The sequence below is a fragment of the Opisthocomus hoazin genome, chromosome 7 (assembly GCF_030867145.1).
Source record: "Opisthocomus hoazin isolate bOpiHoa1 chromosome 7, bOpiHoa1.hap1, whole genome shotgun sequence".
NCBI lineage: Eukaryota > Metazoa > Chordata > Aves > Opisthocomiformes > Opisthocomidae > Opisthocomus > Opisthocomus hoazin.
In genome coordinates, this window is record NC_134420.1 from 48,756,033 (window position 1) to 48,780,800 (window position 24,768).

General features: G+C 47.2%; 1 protein-coding gene and 1 long non-coding RNA gene across 11 annotated transcripts in view; one reads left to right on the top strand and one right to left on the bottom strand.

Moving 5' to 3' along the window:
* Positions 1–3,395, top strand: part of ESRRB (estrogen related receptor beta) — a 143,253-nt gene extending 139,858 nt beyond the window's left edge. For all 3 annotated transcript variants that reach the window (XM_075425673.1, XM_075425674.1, XM_009939241.2), the window contains one exon: positions 3,052–3,395. In XM_075425673.1, the coding sequence (XP_075281788.1) occupies positions 3,052–3,296 (245 nt within the window). In that variant the 3' untranslated portion in view covers positions 3,297–3,395. The remainder of the gene's footprint in view (positions 1–3,051) is intronic.
* A 3,155-nt stretch (positions 3,396–6,550) lies between these two features.
* Positions 6,551–24,768, bottom strand: part of LOC142361878 (uncharacterized) — a 128,520-nt gene continuing 110,302 nt past the window's right edge. For 5 of the 8 annotated variants that reach the window (XR_012764492.1, XR_012764490.1, XR_012764496.1 and 2 more), the window contains 4 exons: positions 18,926–19,012; positions 8,887–8,984; positions 7,239–7,331; positions 6,835–6,912 (listed from right to left, as the gene is read on the bottom strand). This is a non-coding gene — a long non-coding RNA (uncharacterized LOC142361878). Of the gene's footprint in view, positions 6,641–6,834; positions 6,913–7,238; positions 7,431–8,886; positions 8,985–18,925; positions 19,013–24,768 lie in introns of those variants that run through there. The other 3 variants (XR_012764494.1, XR_012764493.1, XR_012764491.1) reach the window with 3 other exon arrangements.

Sequence of the window (24,768 nt, forward strand, 5' to 3'; positions counted from 1 at the left end):
AATTGCTCATGCAAGGAAGCTTCTAGGGACTTTCCTCTCTTCCACACAGCCCTGTGTACATTGACCCTTTGTTTCTAGGAATTAAAACAAATGAAAGCAGAAGTGGGAGCTCGCTCACTCTTTGCTGGAGGAGGAGCTGACAACAGGCCAACCTTGCCAGAGCAGTGGCTGATCTCTGAGTCCTCAGTGCAGCACACCAAGGACACACCTGCTGGGACAGGCAGAGATAAGTCAAGTGACCTCTGTCTTTAGTAAGTGAATTTTAGAGAGCCGAGAAATGAATTCTTAATGCCCAGAGCAGCAGGCAAGTCCCAACAATACGAGCACCCATTGTTTGGCAGAGAAGGGGTGCGCTAGACTGAACTTCTTACTCTTCAGAGCCAGCAGTCCCTTCTTAGGCATTCCTAGGTCCTATTTCCTCAGGAATACAAATTGCTCAACCTGTGTACTGAAGAGCCCTCCAGGTTAGCATACAGCACGTGTTCAGTTAAGGACATCCCAGACTGGCCAAACCCTATTTCCCCTTTTCCCCCCCAATGCATTTTAGTGCTGAGATGGAGTGAACAAGATCTGGATCTAGCAAGGGGATGTGTAGCAAATTCTGTACTAATGGGTCCTGTGAGGTCACTGCTCCTCCCACTCTTGCCAGAAGCTGCAAGAAGAGAGTTGGGTGAAGAGGCAGTGGGCCTTGACTATTCTCACACCTGCCTGGTACGCCATGCCAGCAGTGCTGGAGGAGGTCTCCTGACATGAAGCCTGACTTCTGGGCCAGCTGACCCTCAGGAACACGGTCAGGCGGCCTCCCTCCACCTCTGTGCTCTGACAGCTGTAAAAATTCATAGCTATTGATTTTGTAATTAACAGTTTATCAATGCCATCAACACCACCTCACTGATGGATTGCAAGGAAATTAATCCTGCAATGTTATTTTATTTTCCCCAGTCAGCTGCCAATTTTGAGCTTCTTTCAGCAAAGAGTGGGGGGGTGGGGCAGGCTTTGGTCTTTATTTTCCCAGTTCCTCTCCCTGTATACATCTAGGTATTGGGTGCTCTTAAGTCTCGTCGCCACACAAAAGAGGCAGAGGAGTACAGCTTTGGGATTCTGTCAGCTGTACAGCAGCATCAGTACCCAAAAACAGCACTCACTTTGGCCTGAAGCATGGCTCATTGCCTGGTGTTTGTAGCACCCGCTGGGATCTGCAGACTCTGATGGGCTGTGATTACTTCTCCTCCTTGTGCCCCTAGCCAGAAGGACATTAAACAGAAAGGCTAGAGGACGTTTCTCTCCAAGTTCCAGCTCCAGTCTTCAAAATGACCTCTGCAAATGGGCAGGAAACAGATTTCACTTACTTCTCCTGGATGGTGCATGGAAATTTTCCAGGGGTGCTACCTAGCTCGAAGAGGTTGCCAGACTGACTTGGCAACATGCTTCTCCCTCCCTACTTTTCCGAATCAACCTCTGTGGCTAGTTCAGGTCACTGTGATGACCTACCAGCCCTTCTCTGAGCCTCATTGCCTGGTCTCTTGAATACAAAAAGCAAATGCAGCAAGAACAATCCTTCTTTAGTAGGCTTCTTGGAAATACAGCCCTTTAGTATCCTCTAATTAGTGCATTCCTTCTAATCAGCTTCTTAAACAGCTTTCTTGCTATACATAATTTTTCCCAACTGTGGTAATACTTTATAAATCATGCATCATAAATAGCATTTACTATACATGTATCTTATTAAATTCACAGTCTCTAATTTGTGTTGCGCTCTCTATGGAGATGACACATATTTCTAGGGAGCTTTTGGCACTTCAGCTGGCTCTGCTCCCCTTCACTGCTGTCACACTGAGGAACCCATGTCCTCATGTTTGTGTTGTATCTGTGTGGGCTGAGCCAGGGCGCTGCCGCACTGCAAAGCCCAGCTGCAGTAGCAGGTGGTGCAACTGCATGTGTGCTTGTGTTCTTGCCATAGTGTCCCTTTGCTGCTGCTTCTGGATTCATTGCCCTGTGGCAGGAATCTTTATCAACGGGTTCAGTATCGATTAGAAGTCTCTGAACAATGACGACAAGGCAACAGTTCTCCAGCTCCGTCAGGGTTGTAAGAAAGAAGCAAGTATCAGCAAGATGAAAAGGAGAAAAACCTTCAGTAATGCTGTGCCTGGTTAGCTTCTCTAATCTGATCCCTCTGCTCTTCAGTGCTGCCCTCTGTCACCATGACTTACCCACAAAGTTTAGCAGCCTGTGTTCGACTTGGGTTCCCCAGCTCAACCCTGGGCTGGGTCACTACCAGCTACCTTTGCCCCAGAGACACACGGAGGAGCTGCACTAGCCTCGCAAACCCTTCTAGCCCCTCCGGCAGCTTGTAGAAATCTTACTGGCAGCCTCAGGGAAGAGGCCTTTCAGGAGGTGCCGGTTTCCTCTACTGAAGCAGCTGCTGGCAGGCTCCAAAAACAGGGGCATATGCGCAAAGGTGAAGCTGGCAACACCCCCGGGCACACTGGTTGTGACCTACTGGGGCTTTTCTGTCTTGCTGACACCCCGAGCAGCTGCATGGCAATTAGGCAGTTTAGACAGATGAAGCGATGTAGCAGTGTTAATTATTCTTAATGAGATTGCTCCCAAGCGGCAGCACAGCAGCTGCTGCCCCTTGCAGGGTGACTCTCCCCCTAAGGAGCATGGAGGGCAAGTGAACGTGCAAGTCACAAAGGCCCCCCGGCTGACCCCTGCCCAGCCTTGGGGTGGTTGGTAAAATGGGCAGCGCAACAGGGCACAGCGTGTCACCTATCCCTGGCAACCTCAAAGTACCTGCTCTGCTAGGCCCAATTCGTTGGGCTGATTCTGAACTTCACAGCAGCACCAACACCTGCCAGCAAGGTGGGTTTTTTTGCCTTAAGAAACAAAACAAAATAACACCACCACAAACACACCCCTCTCCCCCAAAAAAACCAAACCCATGCCAGAAGGAAAGAAAAAGAAAAAAAACACCTTTAGCTTCAGGACCATAAAGGATTTCCTTCCGCATGTCTGACTTGTCTGTCTGCTGTATTTTCTCCCTCCTTCCAGATTCCATGCACATAGAGGACATGGATGCAGTGCAGAAACTCCAGGACCTTCTCCACGAAGCCCTACAGGACTACGAGCTGAGTCAGCGCAACGAGGAGCCCCGGCGAGCAGGCAAGCTGCTCCTGACCTTGCCCCTCCTGCGGCAGACAGCCGCCAAAGCTGTGCAGCACTTCTACAGCATCAAACTGCAGGGCAAGGTTCCCATGCATAAACTTTTCCTAGAAATGCTAGAGGCAAAGGTCTGACAGCCCCAGCGCCAGCCGACAGTGGCCGGGGAACAAACTAGAAACAAAGATGCAGACAACGGAGCAATTCAAACAGCAGCAGCAGCCACCGCCGGCTTTTATCTCCAATCATTTATTATGGAAGAATTATTTAATGTCTGTCTGTCGGCGTGACTGCAGAATCTCGTGTACAGGAGGGGGGAAACTCTTTTAATCAGTCACCTGTTTCTCTTTTTTTCATTTGTTTTCTCTGTGGGAAATACCAGAATATGCTCTTGCACTTGTTGAGGCAGTCATCGGGTCTCAGCCTCTCTGAGCAGTGATGCTCTCAGTGCTGTCCAGGCCGCCTGCTCCCCAGCTCCCTCCGCAGGTGCTGGAGGGGGAGTTGGGACGGAAGCAGAAAGAGAGGAAGAATAGAGTCAATATAAACTTTATCTGCTGGTGTTGTGAAGGGTCAGATAGGGAAGCAAGACAGCGTCCTTCTTTTTGTCACCTTTCTGGCTCTAACCATAGAGCAGATGCTCCTTGGGAGAAGAGCACTGCTGACCTCTCCTGATCAAAATGGCTGCCTCCCAGGCTCCTCTGGCGACAGCTAACACTTGTACATACAGGCCCCACTTCTTACCGGGAAAGATGCTCCTAACTGTGTAAGATATTCTGCGCCCTTGTACAGTGTGTCATTACGCCTGGCTAGTCCCTCCCATGTACAATCCCCGCAGGCCCCTGAAGAGGTAGGGTGTGTGTCCCCAAAGGAATGCAAATCTTCTTTCCCAGATGGCAAGAAAAAGAGATAAGAGTTTGGTGTTATGCTTCAGTGCTGGGTTGACTTGATAATCTCTGCATCCTCTCCTATGTGGTGCTAACTACAATTCTTCCACACTTTTCACCCCGTAGTGTATTAAACCTGCCTCTTCAGCTCAGCTGAGTGCCATTCCCCACTTGTTCCTTGTGGCAGAGAACACGAGGCTTTGTCTGCGTGGTTGCTGCCCCAGTATACAAACACCCCAAACCAGGGCTTTCCTAGACTTCATTAAAGTGATAGCTCTTTGCCTCCACACAGACTCAGGCTTATTGCCAAATGCTAGTTAGGAATCAAGGGCACTGCTTTTCGGAGGAGGCAGGTCTTGAGTCTGAGAGATTGTTTTTTTGTGGCAGCCTAGGGAAATACATTAGAAGGCGGCATGAAACCCCCAATATCCGAACTACTGTCTTCCCCTGCCTCATCCCATTATCCTCAACAGTGGCAAAAGAGCCAGCATAGATTATACCTGAGCCAGGTAAGAGGTTCTCTTGCTGATGGGAAAGCAAATACCTGACCTTGAGGTGGTGGGAGAAGAAGTGGGGGAATATTTATTTATTCCTCTCATGTAACCAGGTTCCTGCTGTCTCCAAGCCCTGGTTTAGATCTGCTGCCTAAGCTGCAACTGCTGCATTCCCAATAGCCAGAGGGGAATGTGGGTGACTGACAAAACTGGCTCTTGGCATTCTCTGAGATTTTGTTTTCTAGGTCACTTAGTTTTGGGCCAGCCTGAGCTGATGAAACCCGAATATATTGTCTGTTTTGCGGTCAGCATCATGGCAGTAGGGGTGAGAAAAAGCCTCTGATCTACATGTGAGACACCACTAGCTCGACTGCCTCTGTTCTCCTCAAGCTTCCATCCCTTCCTGGCCTAGCCGAGGAGAAAGGTGGTGTGGCAGAGGAGTAACTTGGCCCCAGCAGGAACCCTTCCAGACCAGGGTTGGGGCGTGTGATCAGGGAGACTCTGGGTGCTTGTTTTCTGCTGGAGCAGAATGTGTCACAGCAGGGCTGGCGATGCTGCAGAGCAACACCCAGGCTAGCTCAGAGACTGCCGACACTAACTGATGCTCACCTCTCAGCTCTTGTAGCCAGCCCAGTCCTGGTACTTGAGTTAGCTCAGTTCCGTCTCCTTTGAGTTTTGCCTACACTACACAATCATAGGTACTCTCACTCATTTTGTACTCACTTGATAAAGGAATTCAGTCTTGCTTCAGGCACGTTAGTAAACCAACAGAGACCGAAGGGGCAGAAGGCACACGGGAGCTGGGACTGCTTCCATGCTCACAGCGGTAGCAATTACACAGTGGCCTTGTGCTTTGAACAGATACTTGTGCTTCTCTCCCCAGCTCCCTCCCAGAGGCAGCTGGGGAGAAAATGAGCAGCTTTTGATTGCGCTCATGATCCCTGTACCCATCTGTGACTGAGAGGGACCAAAGTGAAATGCACGCCACCACTATAGAGCCAGCTTGCCACATGTTGCACCCTGGCAGCTCCTTCTGGCTGTGGCATGAATGGTCTCACAAATGTGCTGGGTTGCGCTATCGCCTGTAAGTTTGACTCACTTGATCATTGTTGCGTCCCTGCCGAGTCCCGTCCAGCTCAGCCACAGCTCCTGACCTGCTGTGCAAAGGTAGCTGTCCCGAAAAGGGGTGAAAAGATCCTAAGAAGCAATTCTTACTCTGTTGGGCCCTGGCTGGAAAGGTCATTTACCAAAAAAAAAAAAAAAAAAAAAAAAGAGAAAAAAAGAGAAAAAAGCCTCTCCCAGCTTTGCTGTATTTGGATTCTGGCCTGCTTTCCAGAACAGGGAGGGAGAACTATCTACAAAACAAGATTATGAAGAGCTGCCGAGTTTGTTTCTAGCCCACAGAGACTGCTGGCTATTTAGAGTAGGGCTATGGTACGAAGGCAACTCCTGCCTTGACAGAACAGTATAAAGATGCCAAATGCATTTTTTTCTAGGACCTGCTTTCTCCATTACAGCTGCATAACCTTGGAGCCCATCTGGATATCCCTCATTGCTTGAAGATAATATGCCTGGAAATGTTTGTATTGCTTCTGAAATAGGATGGGAACTGAACCAAACAGTAATTAGCATACATTAATCTCTTTAAGCAAGGAATGCAAACTCTTCCCCAGGAACCGGGACAGAAACACCTGTCTAAATTTCACCCTTAAAAGGCTTGCACCAGCTTACGTGGGGAACCAGGTCAGGTCCCTTGGGCCCTTTAGACCAGTGCAGGAATCGCACGCATCTCTTCCCAGCTATTCTGGTCAGCTGTGCCTCACTAATGCTAGCACGTGGCCACACCTGAGGAGCATGTCCAGCTACGCAGTGAGCTGGGCTTGCAGAGAAGGGTAACCTCTTAGTGTAGTCCTCGCTGCACTTTGAAGCAGAAAAATGTGGCTTCAGCAACTGCTTAGGTCTTTGGATGCTCACGGTTTTTTACAAAAAGTTCTGGAGATGTGGAAGCTGAGACATGAACTAGGAAATGGGTTCTGGGTCAGTGCTCTTGATGCCGTTCAGTTGCAACACAGGAGTCACAGAGTCAGCGCCGTACGGCTGTCTCTACATGGGGAAAAAGATGATGGAGCTTGAGTCTTGGGACACAACTGGGCTCTATGACTTAGGGAAAAGCAAAGCAAAGTGGTAGAGGTAAGTGTGTCAGTGACAGTGAATAAGCATGAAGCCCACATCCAGCAACTACGGTAAAAGCAGCTCCAGCCCCTGATTTACATGTGCGGATAACAGAAACCACGTACCCGCCAGCTTCTACAAAAGGCAGTCCTTCCCAAGTGACCAGCTGTCCTGTTTTGAGCACATTCTTCTGTGGGAACAGCCTGTAATGCAAAACAAATTTCATGGGGATCAATTAAAAGAAGTAGTAAAATACCACACAGAATTAGGTTTCTGGGGAAACTTGGGCATTACACCTTGCAGCAGAACTGTGAAGCTGTAAGAAACTCCCCCACAACAATCAGAGCCTTGCAGTATTGCTCTTGCTAAGGGGGCATTATTTCTCTCTTTGTAAGCTAAGTCATCTTTTTTTTTAAACTATTACAAATATATAAAATAAAACATGCTGCACCAGAAACATGTAAGCAGCTATTAGAGGGGAAAGTCATTGAGAAAGACCCTAAAATGTAACTTGTTGAGCTTTTATTACCAGTCAGAGCTGAGAAAAAGAGCTTCCACTTTGTATCCACACGCTATAATCCATCATGTTGCGAAACGCCACTCTGCTGTTCTTGTGGCTGGGCTATGTGGAGAAGCCAGAGAGACAGAGGCTGTGAGAATGATGCAGGGAGTTGTAGACAGTCAGTGAAATAAACAGTATCTACTTAACTATTATCTGCTCCTAAAAAAAAAAAAAAAAAAAAAGAAAGAAAAACCTGTTAAATAAATTGTATTCTTGTCGTACAGGTCATTTCAAACAAAACAAGAAATAAAACACAGAAATGTAAAAACTAACCCAGCCAGTGTAATGTTTATTGTGTTTAGGAGCTGCCCCGTTCCATCCTTCGGGATGCACAGAGCCCCACGGAAGAGGCTGGGGTGGGGGAAGGTGTGATTTGTGCATGCTGCGGAAATGGAGGCGAGCCCCAGCCCTCTCACTTGGAAACGCTCATTTGGTGTTTTCCCATATCCAGAAATAGATTTCTCAGCCAGCTTCTGAGTTTTTGTGAGAGTGGCTTTGCTGAGGACTTGTTAGTCAGGCACTGGTGTCAGTCTCTGCCACGCACTGGGCTGTTTCTTCCACGCATCCATTTTCTCCCCACATTCTGCATTTCACTGGTGCAAGGAATAAACATGAGCTAGTGATGAAAAAGCCCTGAAATTGTTCCAGTGAAAAACAAAATCTCTAATCATAAAATAGACCACTGGCTTAAACCCAACAGTGACATCATGCGTGCTGCAAACATTACAGCGGCTGCCCGGTGCTTAGGAAGTGGTGCAAGTGCTGAAGTCATGGCGTTTGCATTGAGCTGGTGGTCAGCCAGTGCAGGAGAGCAAGCTCATGTCTGCTGGAGAAAGAAGAAGGAAAGGCACCGTGGTAATTAGGGCAGAGATGTGAGAAACAAGGACCCTGGGTTTTTGTTCTACCTCTGACTCTACTACAGAGCACAGACGGCGTCACACCCTGTGTAAGCACCGCCATCTCCACATGCCTTACTTCACCAGCACTGCTAAGGTCCTTCTTCCAGGCAATGGCACTCACTGGGATGATGGGTCTAAACCGGGCAGCCCAAGAGACCCCTCGGCCTGCCCTCAGGAGGAGGAGGAGGTGGCTGAATCAGTGGTGGCCAGTAGGGAAGGCCATGGGCTAGAAATGAGCTTGGATAAAAAAACCAAGATGAGCACAGAGCTGGAGAGGGAGGTGAAGCACAACAAGGTTTTTTTCTATGCTTACAGCAGCTACCCCCAGCCCCGCAGTCACCACCACTCTGACTGTGACGGGCTCAATCTTTGGACCAGCACAACCCCTTTCTAGGTGCACACAGGCACCTCACACAGCCCACCTGCATCGAGTGCTTAGGCCCTCTGAACGTTGTGGCCGTTCACAGACGGTTTGGATTTGGCCATCGCAGTAGGGCTTTTAAACTGGACTTGACTTTGGGTTAAATATAGCACAGGGATGGTCAATCCGTAGCTCTGCAAAAGGCAGCAGTTCTGGGGTTCTGAAAAGTTTACGTGGCACTGGAGCTGCCGGTGCCAGAGGTCAGTAAGGGTAGCCAGAGTACAACGGAGAGCCCAGGCAGCACTGCTCTCCTCAAACACCTTTCAAGGGACGTAAGCTTTCCTTGGTCCCTTACCTCTGAAGTGACAGCTTCCTGCCTTCCATTTCCTGGGCATCTTTCTGCTTCACCTAGGTATTTCAGGCTTTCCTCACTATTGTTCACTCAGGTTGGAACTGAAAAAAAAGGGGGGAGGGGGGGTGTCTTTATAGTAAGCACACTGAGCATTGGGAGAAACTGGGGACAACCTGGCGTTTCCTCTTACAGAAGAGCTTCACAGGAAATATCAGAAAAATATTCTATTTTCTCTGATGAGCTGGGGAGGGAAGGAGGTTTCTTTTCTAATCAACATTGACTTTCCTAAACACGTTTCTCTCCCCCAAGTTAAAGGCATGTTTAAATGCTGAGATATGTTCTTAAGCTCCAAATGTTAAAACATGACTGCGGTAGTTGCTTGTGGCTACCTGCACACGAGACAGAATGAAAACCAACAAGATTTTTCTCTTTCAGGCTAAGGCATCACACAAGGAATCAGAGCAAACATTTGCTGATGTACAGCAAACTTCAGCGTTCGACTTCCCAGTAACAGAAAGCTGGAGAGGTCGGGCTGTGTGCCTGGCTTTCTCTACAAAGACATTCTCTCCCGTTGCAACCAATTTGAAATGACACCATGGCAAAACCAGCGCACCCGCGCCTGGGGAGCGGGAGGACTAGCCTAGCAGCCTGTTGCGCTGGCCAGGAGAGGCAGAGGCTGATAAGCGGCTCATGAGAGTTGGGTTTAGAAAGTACAAGGATGGTTCATCAACATGCAACAGCCCTGATCCAAAACACTGCTGCCAGCCAGCCAAAACCAGCCTTGCTCCAAAAGAACTGCAGCCAGGGAGTTTCTTTACATTAGTGCTAATCAGCTTTGAGAGGTCCATCGTGCTGTTGGTCTTTGTGTACTTCCTTCCACAGGGCTCGGGTGAGGCTGGAAAAGCCTTCAGCGCTGGGAGTAGCAGCGGCCAAATAATTAGAAGTAGGAGTGAAGTCACAGGAAAGATCAGAATTGGCCAAAGGCTCAAAGAACCTTTTGTAAGAAAAACTGGGAAGACAGACAACAGCTACTACTGACACATCACAGACCACTAAACACTTCAGTGCTTCACCGAGCCCTGGTAAACCTACCCAGTCCCACGCTGACTGCAGGCAGCTCTTGGCAGCCCGCACGGCACACGCAGGAACAGCTGTGTTGACTGGGAACACAGACCCATTCAGGCCAGTGCCCCCCTCTGCTGAAGTGGCCAGCAGCAGATGAGCGAGAAGAACATAAAAACAGGGCAAGGAGGTATTTAGTCTCCCAGCAGTTGAGGGATCAGGGGCTACCTGAGCTAGAAGTGAGGTCTTTGCATTTAACAGCTCCTAATGATCTTTCTTACATTAATTTCTCCAGTCCCGTTTTCAACCACAAGCGTTCAGCTCCCACAGCACCCTGCAGAAATGAGGTCCGTGGATCACCACTCAGAGAAGGATGTCCTTTGCCTGTTCTGAACATGCCATCAGCTCAACCTACTTCATGCTCCCAGAGCTTGCATGAGAAGACAAAACTAACAGTCCCCTGCTCACTTCTCCCTACCTTTTGCAATCTTCCAGGTCTCTCAATTCCACCCATGGTCATTTCTTTTCAAGGAGGAAGCAGAGCTGCCAGCCTTACCCCTTCACTGGGTACACACTGCACCAATGAAGTTAGGAAATTGTGATAACAAGAAAGGCAAATGGCTACCTTCCACCACTCGATCTTGATGCTTTAAAGACAAGTACAAAAACCTGGTCCCTATCTGAGATACAAAGACAGATCCAGACCTCTCTTTCTGTAGCTATCTACACAGAAACATGCACCCTCCTTGAGTCTCTTAGTTATGCTTTCATTCACAGCACTATTGGAGTTCACATTTACCTTCAAGATAGTTTAGAAACGAGTGGCCAATTTAAACCGTATTTTCCTAACAATAATAACAATAACAGATCGGAACGCTTCCTCCTTTACATGGATGCAGCCTTTTCCCCAACAGATCTTTTTTCCCTTTTTCATCCATCTGAAAGAGAAAACTAAAAAGGCACCTTGGCCTTTCTCTGATAGAATCCTTCTGTTGTAACACAAATGAGTGCTTTAAAATGAGAAGATTTTAACGCATTCCTTAATGTACTGAATAAGAGATTTTTTGTAATGTATTCCTTGCTATTGCACAAGAAGCTGAGTTCTGTTTAGAAATCCCAGCTTGCTTAATTCAGAAACACCAAAAATCTTGCTTTTTTAAATGCCTAAAATCAGCACATTGACCATTCTGCAAGAAGTTTCAGAATCAAGTGCATTATTTTTCTGAATGAAATTATTACACATTTTGTTCTCTGATTTCAAGAAACTGGCATTACATTTTCAGTGAGCTTTATCACACATCCCTGACATAACTACAATTGCTGAATAATAAAAGGCAGGGCAATGATCAGATAAGGAGAAGCCAGGACAGAGCTGAAATCACTTTGCCTAAATTGGCAAGAATCAACACAAAACAAGGCTGCATTTAATAGATCGGTCAGAACAAAGCACGTAAATCATGTTTTTGAGAGGGGTTAATTTACACCATATGCCAATTAAGTCAAGTGCACTACGTAAGTTATGAATAATCTCATTGGCGTGAAGAGTGGTATATTTGGAAGGAAAACGATTTAACTGAGGCCAAAATTATAATCACCTTCAATAATTACATTTCCAGCATTGTAAATTCTTTTCCACCTCAACACTGAAGGCAGTCAATGCTGCAAGTAATTTTCTATTACCATTTACACTATTAAACTGAAACACATTAACCAAACTGCTGTTTATATTTTTTGTCAGTGGTTAATGCTACTACAAAATCAATGATCCTTTGGGTCAGTCTTAGGAAGTAAAATTTCATCAGATATTTTTCAGGCTAATGAACACTTGTAACCAAACCTGGGGTAATCACTTCTTTCTCCCATTCCTTTTGTCATTTCCCCCATTGTTTTTGTCATCACGACATAAAAATTCAGCAGTGTCCTAAGGGAGTGATAGTTATGGGAACAGCATTAGCACAGCATCAGCTTTTCGGGGTGCGCTCCCCAGCTCTTCCATTGCCCTGTGCACTTCTAGCTCAGACTCACTTCTTCTGGCTGCAGAAAACCCTTAATCGCTACTGCTGCTTCTGCACATTTCTTCGTTCCGCGGCAACTCTATGCTTTCTCATGATGAGGCACCTGTTATGATCCAGCCTGTTTCCCTGGCGAATCTTTGACACATTTTTGTTTCTTCACTGCTGTGATGGCCTCACTCTCCTGCCTCCCTTCTCCTGCCCTGTTTCTGACACACTGCCCGTGTCAGTGGGGAGGCCACCAGTGAAGATTCCGTCCCCTGGGGCAGCCGACCACTCTGAGCTGCTCCAGACCCCTGATAGATTGTTCCAGCTCCCTTAAAAACAAGTCCCCCGGGGCTAGCAGCCAGCTCACTGTTCTGGGTACCTTCCACTTGGAAGGACGGTCACCCCAGTGAACAAGGTTTATTGTTTTTCTGCTAAGATGTCCTGGCATTCCAGCCCCGCAAGGAATGCAATGCCACCGAAGTGACGCTCACCAAACCAAGAGGAAGACTACAGGAGAGCATCTGCAAAATGACACCGCTACTGCCATTTGGGCCAGGTTAGCCTTCCTCTTCATTCTCAAGCTTGCATTTGCAGGCAGGAGTGAAGTACAGGCCTGAAACACAGTCCGCAGTCAGACTGGATCACGGCAGCCTCTGTGGCAGCTCTAGTTAATTAGACAAACTATGCCAAACCAGTGAAATACCACAAGCACTTCAGGCTCCATGGTGCAGCTGAAGAGAACCTCAAAATGCTGCCTGCACAAGCCAGCAAGGCCATGCAGCAGGGTAGCATGTAGCGACGCACGGTGTTGCCAGTGCTGAATTAGAAAAGCTGCGTTGCCATGATGCTGTGTTCACTTGGCGAAAGTGTTATTAACCCAAATTGAGTTACAGCAGTTCCAGTAACATCACTCAATGATCACAGAAAACAAAAACACTTTACAAATAAATCATAACACCATCTAAATGTGCCTAGAAATGCAATCGTGAAAGAAACAAGCATTCAAAAAGACAGAACGAAGCCTGGGTGTACACTGAGCTCTGCTTCTCAACTTTCTTGAATGAAGAGGTCACCTTGCCTTCTCAAAAGAAAAAGAAAATTCTTGGACTGCCTTAGGACCTGTGAACTCCATCACCTGCACATGAGCAAGCGATAAACAAAACCTCAGTAGACAGGCAAATAAAATGTTCTGGGGTTACAAAAATGATAAGGTTATTATCATAACCATGAAAATCTTATGTAAAATTTTTAATTGATACAAAAACAAACGTCACACCATTTTGCAGATCTCCCCTGAGCCTGCCAACCTGTGCTGCAGGCAGAGTAAAGCTGCGTGAGAGGAAACGCTTCATACCCTGAGTGTGTTCTGAGGTCTCGAAGAGAGACCGGGGCTGGACGGACAACCCTGCTGCCTAGCACGCTGCGCTGTGCCAGCTCAGCGCTGCCTTCTGCCACCCACTGCCTGCAGCAAGCATTTTGGCCAGGAGTCTTTTTTGTTCAATGGCTGCCCGGTGCACATAAAGCAGGCCCCTGGCTCACCTTTTTTTCCCCAGGGCATGTTGCTTGCAAATACATATACCCTAGAAAGTGGCTGAAACATCAGATGGGTTGGGACCTCTCAAATTCTGGGGGACTTAATCACTGCATTGGCTGAAACAGCTTGGACTGGGATGAGAGAACTGTCTGTGTTGCTTTTCACATGGAACATGTACACAAAAAGGGGCATCAATGACTCATTCCGGAGTCTGTGATTGCTGTGTGTCCCAGAGCGTGTTGCTAAGTTGCTCCTGTCAATTCTCAGGACATTCTCACAAACAAAGACAGCACTAGTTTACCTACAGCTGCCTGACTACCTAACTGCATGTTATTTATCCCACTACAAGGAACAAATAAATTACCCCCAAGTTGTCAGTGAGATACCAGGCTAAGCACAGGCGCTGTTACCTCCTTGGTACCAGGTTCCATACTCTGCTGGTTATACTTATTATCACACAAGTCGACACAGCAAATGCCCTTTTCACTGAGTCTGGCCCTGCACGCTCCACAGCATGAACTGGTCATCTGGCAGATAAACATTACTCTTTTCAAAGATCAAAAAAGTCAAAGAACAGAAACTGCAATAGAAACTGGGCTACATCTATGAGTAGTTGCAATTCAGCTATGTTATGCCAACGGGGAAGGGCTAACTTGCGCTGGGACAATGCTTCTCAAGGTGAGCAGAACTGGGTTCATGTCCTTCATTAAACCGTCCTGGTGATTTCCCAGCCATGGTTCCAAAATGAGATAATCATCTCTTCCGCGAGCACTCATCAGGTAAGTAGCCACCCAGCAAGTCCAGAACATGTAGTTCCCCCAAAACCAAAAGGAGAGAAAAAATACAATATAATGATAATACAAAATGAACATTAGGCAGTACCTCAGCATGTCCGTGCTTCAGACTTGGTTGAGTTGTCAAACACCCTTTGCAGTTAGCTTTATGCTTCACTGCTGCTAAGCAGGTTAAAAAAATAATCTTTCTTCCGTTACTCCTCTCCCTTTGCAGCCCCCAACCTCCATTTCTCAATGTGAGGGGAAAGACGTGGGCATAATATTATTTCCCTGCCAGTCTACACCACAGGTAGCACTTATTTCTGTTGGATCATTTCTCATGACTAGGAAGGCTCCCACCTTTGTGCTCAGATATATTTTGAGCTTTCAAAGAGAAAAGAGTGAGAGAAGCAGGACAAAGATAAGAAAACATGATACAGTTTGTTCCTTAACTAGTTGGCATAACTAGCCGTACGGCCTGTTTCCCATTCATCAGCCTGGCAGGAAACCATGACATAGACATGACGATTTTTGCCCTACCTTCACCATCAACCCTTGCATCAGTGCAGTACACAAATGGGAGGCCAGCATGCTCCTGGCAAAGGAGGACAGAAGCAACCATTAACAATAGAAAACACTAACGTCAGCTTGTTCCTCACCCTAGCCCTCAACGTGACTGCTCTGTTCCTTCTCTTCCTAGAGTGAATCTTGGATGATTTCTCCTGGTTTGTCAGTAGATGCAGGAAAGGAAAGGGAAACAAAAACACACAGTAAAAGGCAGAATGTGTCAAAACACAGCTTCAGCGTCAATGAAGCTGAAGACTTGCTGAAGACATCAATGAAGCTTAATCGGACTCCCAGATACAGGAGGGGTGACAGGCAGCTATTATGTGTTTTTACTGCATATTCCATACTTCCAGAAGGGACAGCAACATTAAGGGGGATGAGAAAAGCTCATCTGAGCAAGGCAGGCAGAGTCCAGCACTTTTCAAAGCCAACAGAAAAGCTGAAAGATATTTTTCCCATCAGCAAGAGATTTCCCCATACCCTCACCGCATGCTCTGTTCTCTGGTAATCATTGTCTCTTCGGCTAAGAAGAATTCAACCTATTGTCCTAAATCTGAGTTTTGATAGCCACAAGCAAAGAATGCAAAGCAGAGGGAACAAGGACCGTTAGATTCAGAGCAAGGAAGTTCTGGGGCTGCTTCCCAGCAGGAGATACAGCAGCAAAAACTATGGTTACCTCTGAAATACAGCTCAACCTGTATACGCTTACATGAGTCACAGGGTCCCTCCTGGTCCCATGTTCATGTGTTCGTAGTACTCTTCTTTATGTGGAAGGGATGGCTATAAGTGTCACTGCAGCACACAAGAAAGTGTCTCTTGGAGAAGCAGGCCTTAAAGGCGAGTACTTATCCAGATATCAAAAGACACTGCTTCTCTGTGCCAGACAGCCCCAGAGAGAGACCTGCTGGAGAGACCTCTCCTAGAGTTACCCTTTGTAAGTAATGAAGATGAGACACCTTTGGAGACTGAAGAGTCAGGAGAGCAGATGCTGGAACAACCTGCTAAAGAATAACAAATCACCAGCACAGTGTAGCATGTACATCCAAAAGGCCTGTAGCAGTTTGAGATTGAAGTAGCTGAGCTGCTAAAAACATGAGTTCTCTCATTAAAATCAGCTGTTCTACTGGAGTAATGAAGGATAGCAAATGCTGTAAGTTGTTCTAAAAAAGGCATATGGGGTGATCTGGGAAGTCACAGACCACTGAGCTTTACTTTGAATCAGGTAAATTGGTTGAATTACAAAGTAAAATTAGAATCACAGGAAAGGACCGGCACAAAGAATTCATTTAGTTTTGCTCCAGTGTCCTTGCGATCTTTCCACTGCTCCTCAGTACCTTAAAAGTCATGCTGATTCTTCTGAAGTCTCCTGCTTAGATCATTCCTCGTTACTTTTTGCACATTTGGCTATGTCCCACAGAAAAATCATTTCTCATCCTCCCCGCTTCCACTGAATTCTGTCATGGGAAAAACTGCATAAGCAAAATATTTGTATTTATTCATGTGACAACTGCCTTCTTGTTGTGGGTACTACAGAGCAAAGCAACAACAACAGAAATCACACCTCATGTCCTAGTGATCCAGCCTTGGTCCCTCACTTGTCCCAGTCTTAACAACCAAGAGCTCTGTAGTCTAGGAGGTTAATTACCTAAAACTACTGCTAACTGGGCTTTACCATGTGAAGACTGTGCGACAGCCTCTAAGAACATTTTAGCAAACAGTTTCCTACAGGAACCCTTACACAATGCCTGATCCAGACGGAGCCTTAGGATGGAACGAAAGGCCCGATGATCTCTTCAGTTTCCTTGGTAAGATACACAGAAAAGAATGATCCCGCAGGTGCCTTGGTTCTGCGCCTGGAAACTCTTTCTCTGGAAACAAGCATTCCCATCCACCTCCCTTTCCCCACTGATTCGGGATTGTCTTTTATATTGCAGCACAACTGCTTTTTCTGAACAAGTAGCGGGGAGGAAGCAGTGACCTGTGGTGAAAGATGCTGGCCAAGGTGTGGCCAGGCTATTGAGGACACAGCCAGGGTGTGACAAGCCAGGAGCAGAACAGGTGAAAATACAGAGTAAGCTCCATTCAGGGAGCTGGGAGCAGGGGAGCTTGAAGCAGAAGACACACACCAGCATGGGTTTCTTGTGGGACAGCCAGGCAATATGTGAGGTTCCTACCTGTGGGGAAACACCAGAGGTTAAGGCAGAGGGATGTCAAGCAGAAAACCCAGAAGGTCTGGTATGTGTCCTGCAAAAACCTATGCTGGCGGCGCAGAGACACCCAGCCTGTAGCTGACATGTCCTAAAGGTGCACAGACAGACACTATTACAGTTCCACTTCTTCAGTTTAGATCATTGTGCCATGAGTATTTGCAAACCTACCCTTTCTTGCCTAGTAATTATTGATTTAGATTAGTTTAATATTACATAGAGCCCAATTAACACTCATTACTTTTGATTGGTTTGCTTCTGGTACTGTAATTACTACAGAAAATCACGTTTACTTAAGTAGAAACTTAACAAGTTAGAAGTTTTAACAGTTTTTATTGTTCATGCAGAGCAGATAGGATTTTACTTAATACCTGTTCATGCAGTCAGGTGTCTGGAAACACCACCCTGAAGAAGGGACCAAAAAGTCATGCTGATCCTGTGCTATTTTATCTGTTTTGCATATTCAATTTCTAAGTACTTAATGTTTGTAGCACCTAATTCTGTAAGCACTAAATCTCACTAAATAGTGACATTAATGAACATATTAGACCATAATTCATACTAATTACTCATATCACTTTGATCAAAATAACTTCAGTGTTTACTTGGACATTACTGTAGTTAAATTGTTATTATAATTTCACTTCACTTCCTGTTAAGAAATCTCACTTAACAAGTTTCATGACTATCATGACTTTGTTTTCCTTTCTAACTAAGAAGCTAGGGTCCCAGACTTTTTCTGAGCAGACTTTAGCTTCCGTGCATCCACATGACGGCAACGAAATTCACTTTCAAACTCCTAAGGTCTAGATTTCCCTGTTTGGATTTCTGGAAGATTAGAACACCCTCTGCAAGGTCACTGCAATGCTGCCCTTTCACTTGAGTCCCAAGTGCAAGTGGGTATTAGGATTTACAAAGATTCTAGCCTTTATGGCCTGGGAACTGGAGCATCTCTGTTCTTGCCTCTGGGTCACCATGCACCTGATGCCTCACTAATCCCCAAGAGGTTTGGTGTACCATGGCACTGAACAGCTATAATTACTTCTGGAAGTCAGCTGCCAGTTAAGTGACAAAGAAGTCTGCAGAGCCGTTTCCCCCAGCCCACGTCGCTGAGCACGTGGACCATCTGAATACAATATTAAATAGAACAAGACATGGGCCATATGTTATTTTTGCAAAGCTGAGCTTGTCACATTTACTAAATTAATATGGTGTGGCAGGAGATGAAAGGGCCATCTTCTCCATGGAGCTCCTACATCCATGGAGCCAGACAACATGAGCCCAATAATGAAGTGCCTAGCTTTGCAAAACCATGACATTTTCAGGCACAACATGGGCAACCAGCAGTACATTGCAAGTCCTCTGAGATAAGGACAAAGGTGAGAAAGTAACAACAGGAATGGGTAAAAACAGGTATTTCTTACTAAGCCTAAGCAAAACTTTCCCAGGTCTCACTGAAGCACTGTACCAACAGGCATCTGAATTTTGTTGAAAATGTTAAGCCCTCACAGTGCAGCAAGCCATGAGCACCTGGAAGGCAAAGAGCACTGGCAGCCTCTAGGAGACATTCTTTCTGGGACCTACGGACAGTTTTACGTAAACAATTTTTACTTATTTGGCCTCCTCAGTGATCCCCGCCCTCCATGGACAAAGAGGAGGACTCAGTGTCTGCTCCAAGGAACCCTGCAGCCTAAATTGCAGAGAAGTCCCTGCTGCTGTTCAAAGAGAGTTACTTTCTGGGCAAATTTCCTTTTGTTTTGAAAGAAAGGAAACACTTATGATATAATAAAGAAGATAAAACAAACGCTGCCTTTGAAAAACAAGCTACCATGCTGGCAGAATCACCACAGATTTAATTTTGATCCCTTTGCCCTTCCTTCAAACAGAAGGTAAACTCACCCAATTCCTCCCGTGCACACTCTCCTCTTCAGAGGAAGACATGGCTCAGGACACCACCTCCAACTTAGAACTTCACTTGGACACATCCTGCAAATAAAGTCCCCATTAGTAACTGGAAGAGAGCGTGGCATCTTTTGCTTCTTTGGACAATTTGCAAGGTGGGGTTTTTTTATATACATATATATGTGTGTGTGTATACACACATCATATATACATATAATAGATACATAAAATATACACATATAACTTATATTGTACATATACCTAATACGGCTGGATAATACACACATACATTCAGCGCTGCATGGGTGCCAGCCGGTTCCTGTACTCCCAGTACAGAGAGACGCTGGTGAATGTGGGGGGAAGCCTACCCAGAGCCTGAAACCTAACCAGGAAAGACTGAAGGAAACACAGGAGGCTTCAACCTGTGTGTCCCATTCAAGCTTGACCTTCTTGGTGGAAAGCCCATTGACGGGGTGACACCACCCACACAGCCCAGAACTGTCCACAAGCGAGTTCACAAGCCCAGACACACAGCAGGCTTTTGTCTCCTCCCCTCCAAACATGAGGTGGAGTCAGAGATCTTCTCATCATCCCACTTCAGAGTCCTCTCTGGGAAAGGAGAGGCCATTTTAAGAAAGGGAAGGTACGTCCAATGCTGGCACTGGGAATCCCGCTGAGTGACAGGCAGCAGTTCTACAGCAATTGCTTTGTTTAAAATGCAAAATGTGGATGTGTTTAGAGGACGTATCAGCATCAATCACTGTATGCAAATACTGCCTGTGGAGAAGAGCTTCCCTTGTAAGTCACTCCGCACTGCCCTAATCGACTTAGCGGTAGTGACTGAGGGCATGTTGAACGCTGATGGGCCGCTGATACTGCTGTACCAGGAGAGATTAATAAAAGGCAGCAGAAGTGCTTAGCCCCAAGCAGGGCACAAAGTCAGAGGGGTAGTCGAGGGGGGAGGACAAGGGTGTCTTTCTGTCTAGCAGTCGTTGCCCATTACCACAGACACAGAAAAAAGCAAAACCTTTCATCCCTCTTCCACAAACTCCAGCACACTTGTGGAGGAAGGTCAGCACAGACGACATGCACTGACTTGGACAGGAGACATAGCTGACTTGCAGTCTGTAACTCCCTTCACGGGGGAACACGGATCCATAAAACAGAGGTTAAAAAAAAAGCAACTGTGCTGCTGTTAAGCTTATATGTACCTAAAACATGGGTCTACATCCAGTCTAGGGACCCACAAGCTGACACTAGAAACTAGAGTTGCAGAGAGAAACAACGCAAGGACTTGCTTAGCACGTCGTGAAGGAGGAGAGAGACAGAGTACACACAGGTCCTGACAGTCACCTAGGAAAAACCACCACAATACTTGTGCCAGCTCTGCGAGGCCGATGGTGGCCAGTGCCCGGCAAGGTGACAGCACGAAGCCCCGCGCTGGGCTACCAGTGGCTGCACAGGAATGATTTTCAGGCACTGGTGATCTCTAAGCTGTGAAGGAAAGGCCTTGGCTGCAGTGAGTAGTAACAACTACAAGGGAACTTCTCTAGCAAATGCAGCCCTTGTCCCTTCCTGACAGATGAACTGTAAGTACTGCTAATGATAGTAGTTAACATCATTCCCTCTCTTTCTCAGCAGCTTACTGCTGTAAGAGAAGGAGAGTGCGGAGGGTGCGGGTGTTCTCAATTTCCTTAGTGCTAGGAGCAGAAAAGCAATGGAGCACTGCTAGTTAGGTTGCTTTTCATCCATCCATCAATAGCAGTTTTACTGCCTATACTTCCCCCTTCTCTTCCTAGTCAACTCCTAAGCCTCCTACCTTGTCACCTTCTCTTAGCTTCTCCCATCATCACCTTGGCCACATCACCCACACCTGCTTCCTGCACCAAATTGTCACCAATAGTTTCCCTCTTCTCACAGCCTCCTGTTGCAAAGACTTCTACCATCCTGTCTGCCCTCCTCAGAACTTGAGTTCTTGTCCCATGACTCCTGTACAGAAGAGTTACTGTCAGCTCCTAGCAGAGTGGGAATCTTCTCTTTTAAGTGTCTGTAAAGTGCTCAGAACATTTATATTGCTCTATAAATAAGCATGGTAAGAGTCTAACGCTGGCAGCTCTGGCAGATGCATAGGAAAAGAATGACGGCCTGCCCACAGAGTGAGATCATTCTGCTTACTGGAAGATTTCATACCAAAACAGGCTTCTGCCAGGAGTCCAATACCTATCAAAACCCTTCTGAGCCTAGCAAGAGCAAAGCTAGTGCTGTGTTAGGGAACGGATTTGATGCCACAATTCTCAGCACTGCACTTCCAACTGGCAAGCAATACAAAGAGTGTGTGTGAAAAGTACTGTCCAGATATGCCAGTCAGAGAAGTGTAACTTTTGCTCTCCTAGAAAACACCTGATAGTGTAAGGCCAACCTGGTCCATGAGGAGCTTGAAATCAGAGGTGATGCCATCAGCCCAGCTGCAGATTTGTAATACACACAGTGCTGAACCACTAAGAGGATACCAGAACCAGTCCTCCCAAAAAAGGAGCTCATGTCATTAAAAGTCTCACAGAGCTGGTCCTTCTGCAAGCAGCCTGACCGTGCTGAGGACTCCCATATGGGGTGTACACAATATTTCTAGAAAAACAGTACAATGCTTGTAGGCTTCTAGAGATGAGACTCACCATTACTGCTTAACCAAGAATGAGACAGGGAAGGAAGGAGAAACAAATCTTTGGCACAGTTCATGTTTATACCACAAATGGTAGCAATGTACTGCATACCTCCAGCTCCAAATTACATTTTTGCAAGCTTCAGGTTGTTGTTATCTAAAATCATTACCAGAGTGGAAAGGAAGGGGTGAACGCTAAGTCTCCTTTCTTCATCCTGTCATCTCCAAGTCCCAACAGCTATTTCTGCTTGCCTCTGAGTTATTCCAGCTTGTCCACAGAAACTGATGGACCACTGATCTGCAGAGGGCTGCTTGTGGATTATTTTGGGACATGGATGCAAGACAGAAGAGGGCAGGATGCTCTTTCAGTTATGTTCTAGCCCCCCGTATTCCACAGCTCTGACACAGGCATGCTATAGCCCAAGCAGCTTTGGGTTCTTACACTGAGCTGAAAGGTAGGGATTTTGCACACTGCATCCCTTTCTCCATCTCCAGCATTTGAATGCTTATGTCCTTCCACAAGCACCAGCTGTGTAAGAGTTCCCCAGATTCAAGACCAGCTACTATCTCTATTCCCCAGATTCAAGACCAGCTACTATCTTGAGCAAAGGAGGCAGGAGACCTGCATGGTTGAACAAGGAGCTTCTAGCAGAGATCAGGTAGAAGAGAAGGGTCCATGGAACGTGGAAAGAGGGGCAGGCCACTTGGGAAGAGTACAGGAATGTGGTCAGAGCATGCAGGGATGCAACAAGAAAGACCAAAGCCCACCTGGAATTGAAGCTGGCAAGGGATGTCAAAAACAACAAGAAGGGCTTCTTCAACTACATCAGCAGCAAACGGAAGGCTAGGGACAATGTGGGGCCGCTGCTGAATGAGGCGGGTGTCCTGGTGACGGAGGATGCAGAGAAGGCAGAGGTACTGAATGCCTTCTTTGCTTCAGTCTTCAGTGCCAAGGCACGCCCTCAGGAATCCCAGGCCCCGGAGGTAAGAGAAGAAGCCTACAGAGAGGATGACTTTTCCTTGGTCGAGCAGGACTGTGTGAGGGATTGCTTAAGCGATCTGGACGCCCACAAATCCATGGGCCCCGATGGAATGCACCCACGAGTGCTGAGGGAGCTGGCAGATGTCATTGCTGAAGCCACTCTCCACTATCTTTGAGAGGTCCTGGAGGACAGGAGAGGTGCCCGAGGACTGGAGAAAGGCCAATGTCACTCCAGTCTTCAAAAAGGGCAAGAAGGAGGACCCAGGGAACTACAGGCCGGTCAGCCTCACCTCCATCCCGGGAAAGGTGATGGAGCAGCTTATCCTGGAGGTCATCAACAAGCAAGTGGAGGAAAAGGAGGTTATCAGGAGTAGCCAGCATGGATTCACCAAGGGGAAATCATGCCTGACCAATCTGATAGCTTTCTACAATGACATGACTGGCTGGGTAGATGAAGGGAGAGCCGTGGATGTTGTCTACCTAGACTTCAGCAAGGCTTTCGACACTGTCTCCCATAACATCCTCCTAGGGAAGCTCAGAAAGTGTGGGCTGGATGAGTGGTCGGTGAGGTGGATTGAGAACTGGCTGAATGGCAGAACTCAGAGGGTTGTCATCAGCGATGCTGAGTCTAGTTGGAGGCTGGTAACTAGTGGTGTCCTCCAGGGGTCAGTACTGGGCCCAGTCTTGTTTAACTTCATCAGTGATCTGGATGAAGAGTTAGAATGCACCCTCGGCAAGTTTGCTGATGACACCAAACTGAGAGAAGTGGTAGATACACCAGAAGGCTGTGCTGCCATTCAGCATGACCTGGACAGGCTGGAAAGTTGGGCAGAGAGGAACCTGATGAGGTTCAACAAGGGCAAATGCAGGGTCCGGCACCTGGGGAGGAAAAACCCCATGCACCACTACAGGCTTGGGGCGGACCTGCTGGAGAGCAGATCTGTGGAGAGGGACCTGGGTGTCCTAGTGGACGACAGGTTGACCATGAGCCAGCAGTGTGTCCTGGCTGCCAAGAAGGCCAATAGCATCCTGGGGTGCATTAGGAAGTGTGGCCAGTAGGTCGAGGGAGGTTCTCCTTCCCCTCTACACTGCCCTAGTGAGGCCTCATCTGGAGTACTGTGTCCAGTTCTGGGCTCCCCAGTTCAAGAAAGATGAAGAGCTATTGGAGAGAGTCCAGCGGAGGGCTACGAGGATGGTGAGGGGACTGGAGCATCTCTCCTACGAGGGGAGGCTGAGGGGGCTGGGCTTGTTTAGCCTGAAGAAGAGAAGGCTGTGAGGGGACCTAATAAATGCTCATAAATAGCTGAAGGATGGGTGTCAGGAGGATGGGGCCAAACTCTTTTCAGTGGAGCCCAGTGACAGGACAAGGGGCAATGGGCACAAACTAAAGCACAGGAAGTTCCGTCTGAACATGAGGAAGAACTTCTTCCCTCTGAGGATGACGAGCCCTGGAACAGGCTGCCCAGGGAGGTTGTGGAGTCTCCTTCTCTGGAGATATTCAAGACCCTCCTGGACAAGGTCCTGTGCAGCCTGCTGTAGGTGACCCTGCTTCAGCAGGAGGGTTGGACTAGGTGACCCACAGAGATCCCTTCCAACCCGGAACATTCTGTGATTCTATGGGATAAAGATCAGCTATCAAACAAGCTTACTATCAGCTCTCCACTCCATTGCTAGAGATGCTCCTCCAAAGGCCAAGAGCTGAAACCCAGTCAAACCATCAGCATTGGTCACCACAGTCACTTCAGGGACCAGAAAGGATGCTATGCCTTTCCTAGTGCCCAGTGGAAAGACAGTTTGTTTCTGGCATACAAACTGTTTCCCTACCAGGGCAGGAGTGGAGGGGGAGCAGAAAACCCAGCATACAGGGAGGGCGAGTGAGCAGTGGGTTCTGGCTTTACAAGGGGATGATATATGATACGAGCATTAGGAACAAAACCAAACATCTTTCATGCTGTCAGAGCAATGAAGCCAGCACGTAACAAGACATGGGCACAGGGCAGTGTGGTTGCTTTCCAGAGAAGTGCACAGCTATCAAGTTACTTCTGCTGTGAGTCAACAGATGAATTCATCTTCCCTGGGTTCCTGCAGAAAAGGGCAGAGGACAGAGGGGTAGTCATTTCTCTCCAGTTAGCTAAGACCTTCAGCTTCTCCACAGTGCATTGAATTCAATAGACAGGACCAGGTCAGTGCTGCATGCCA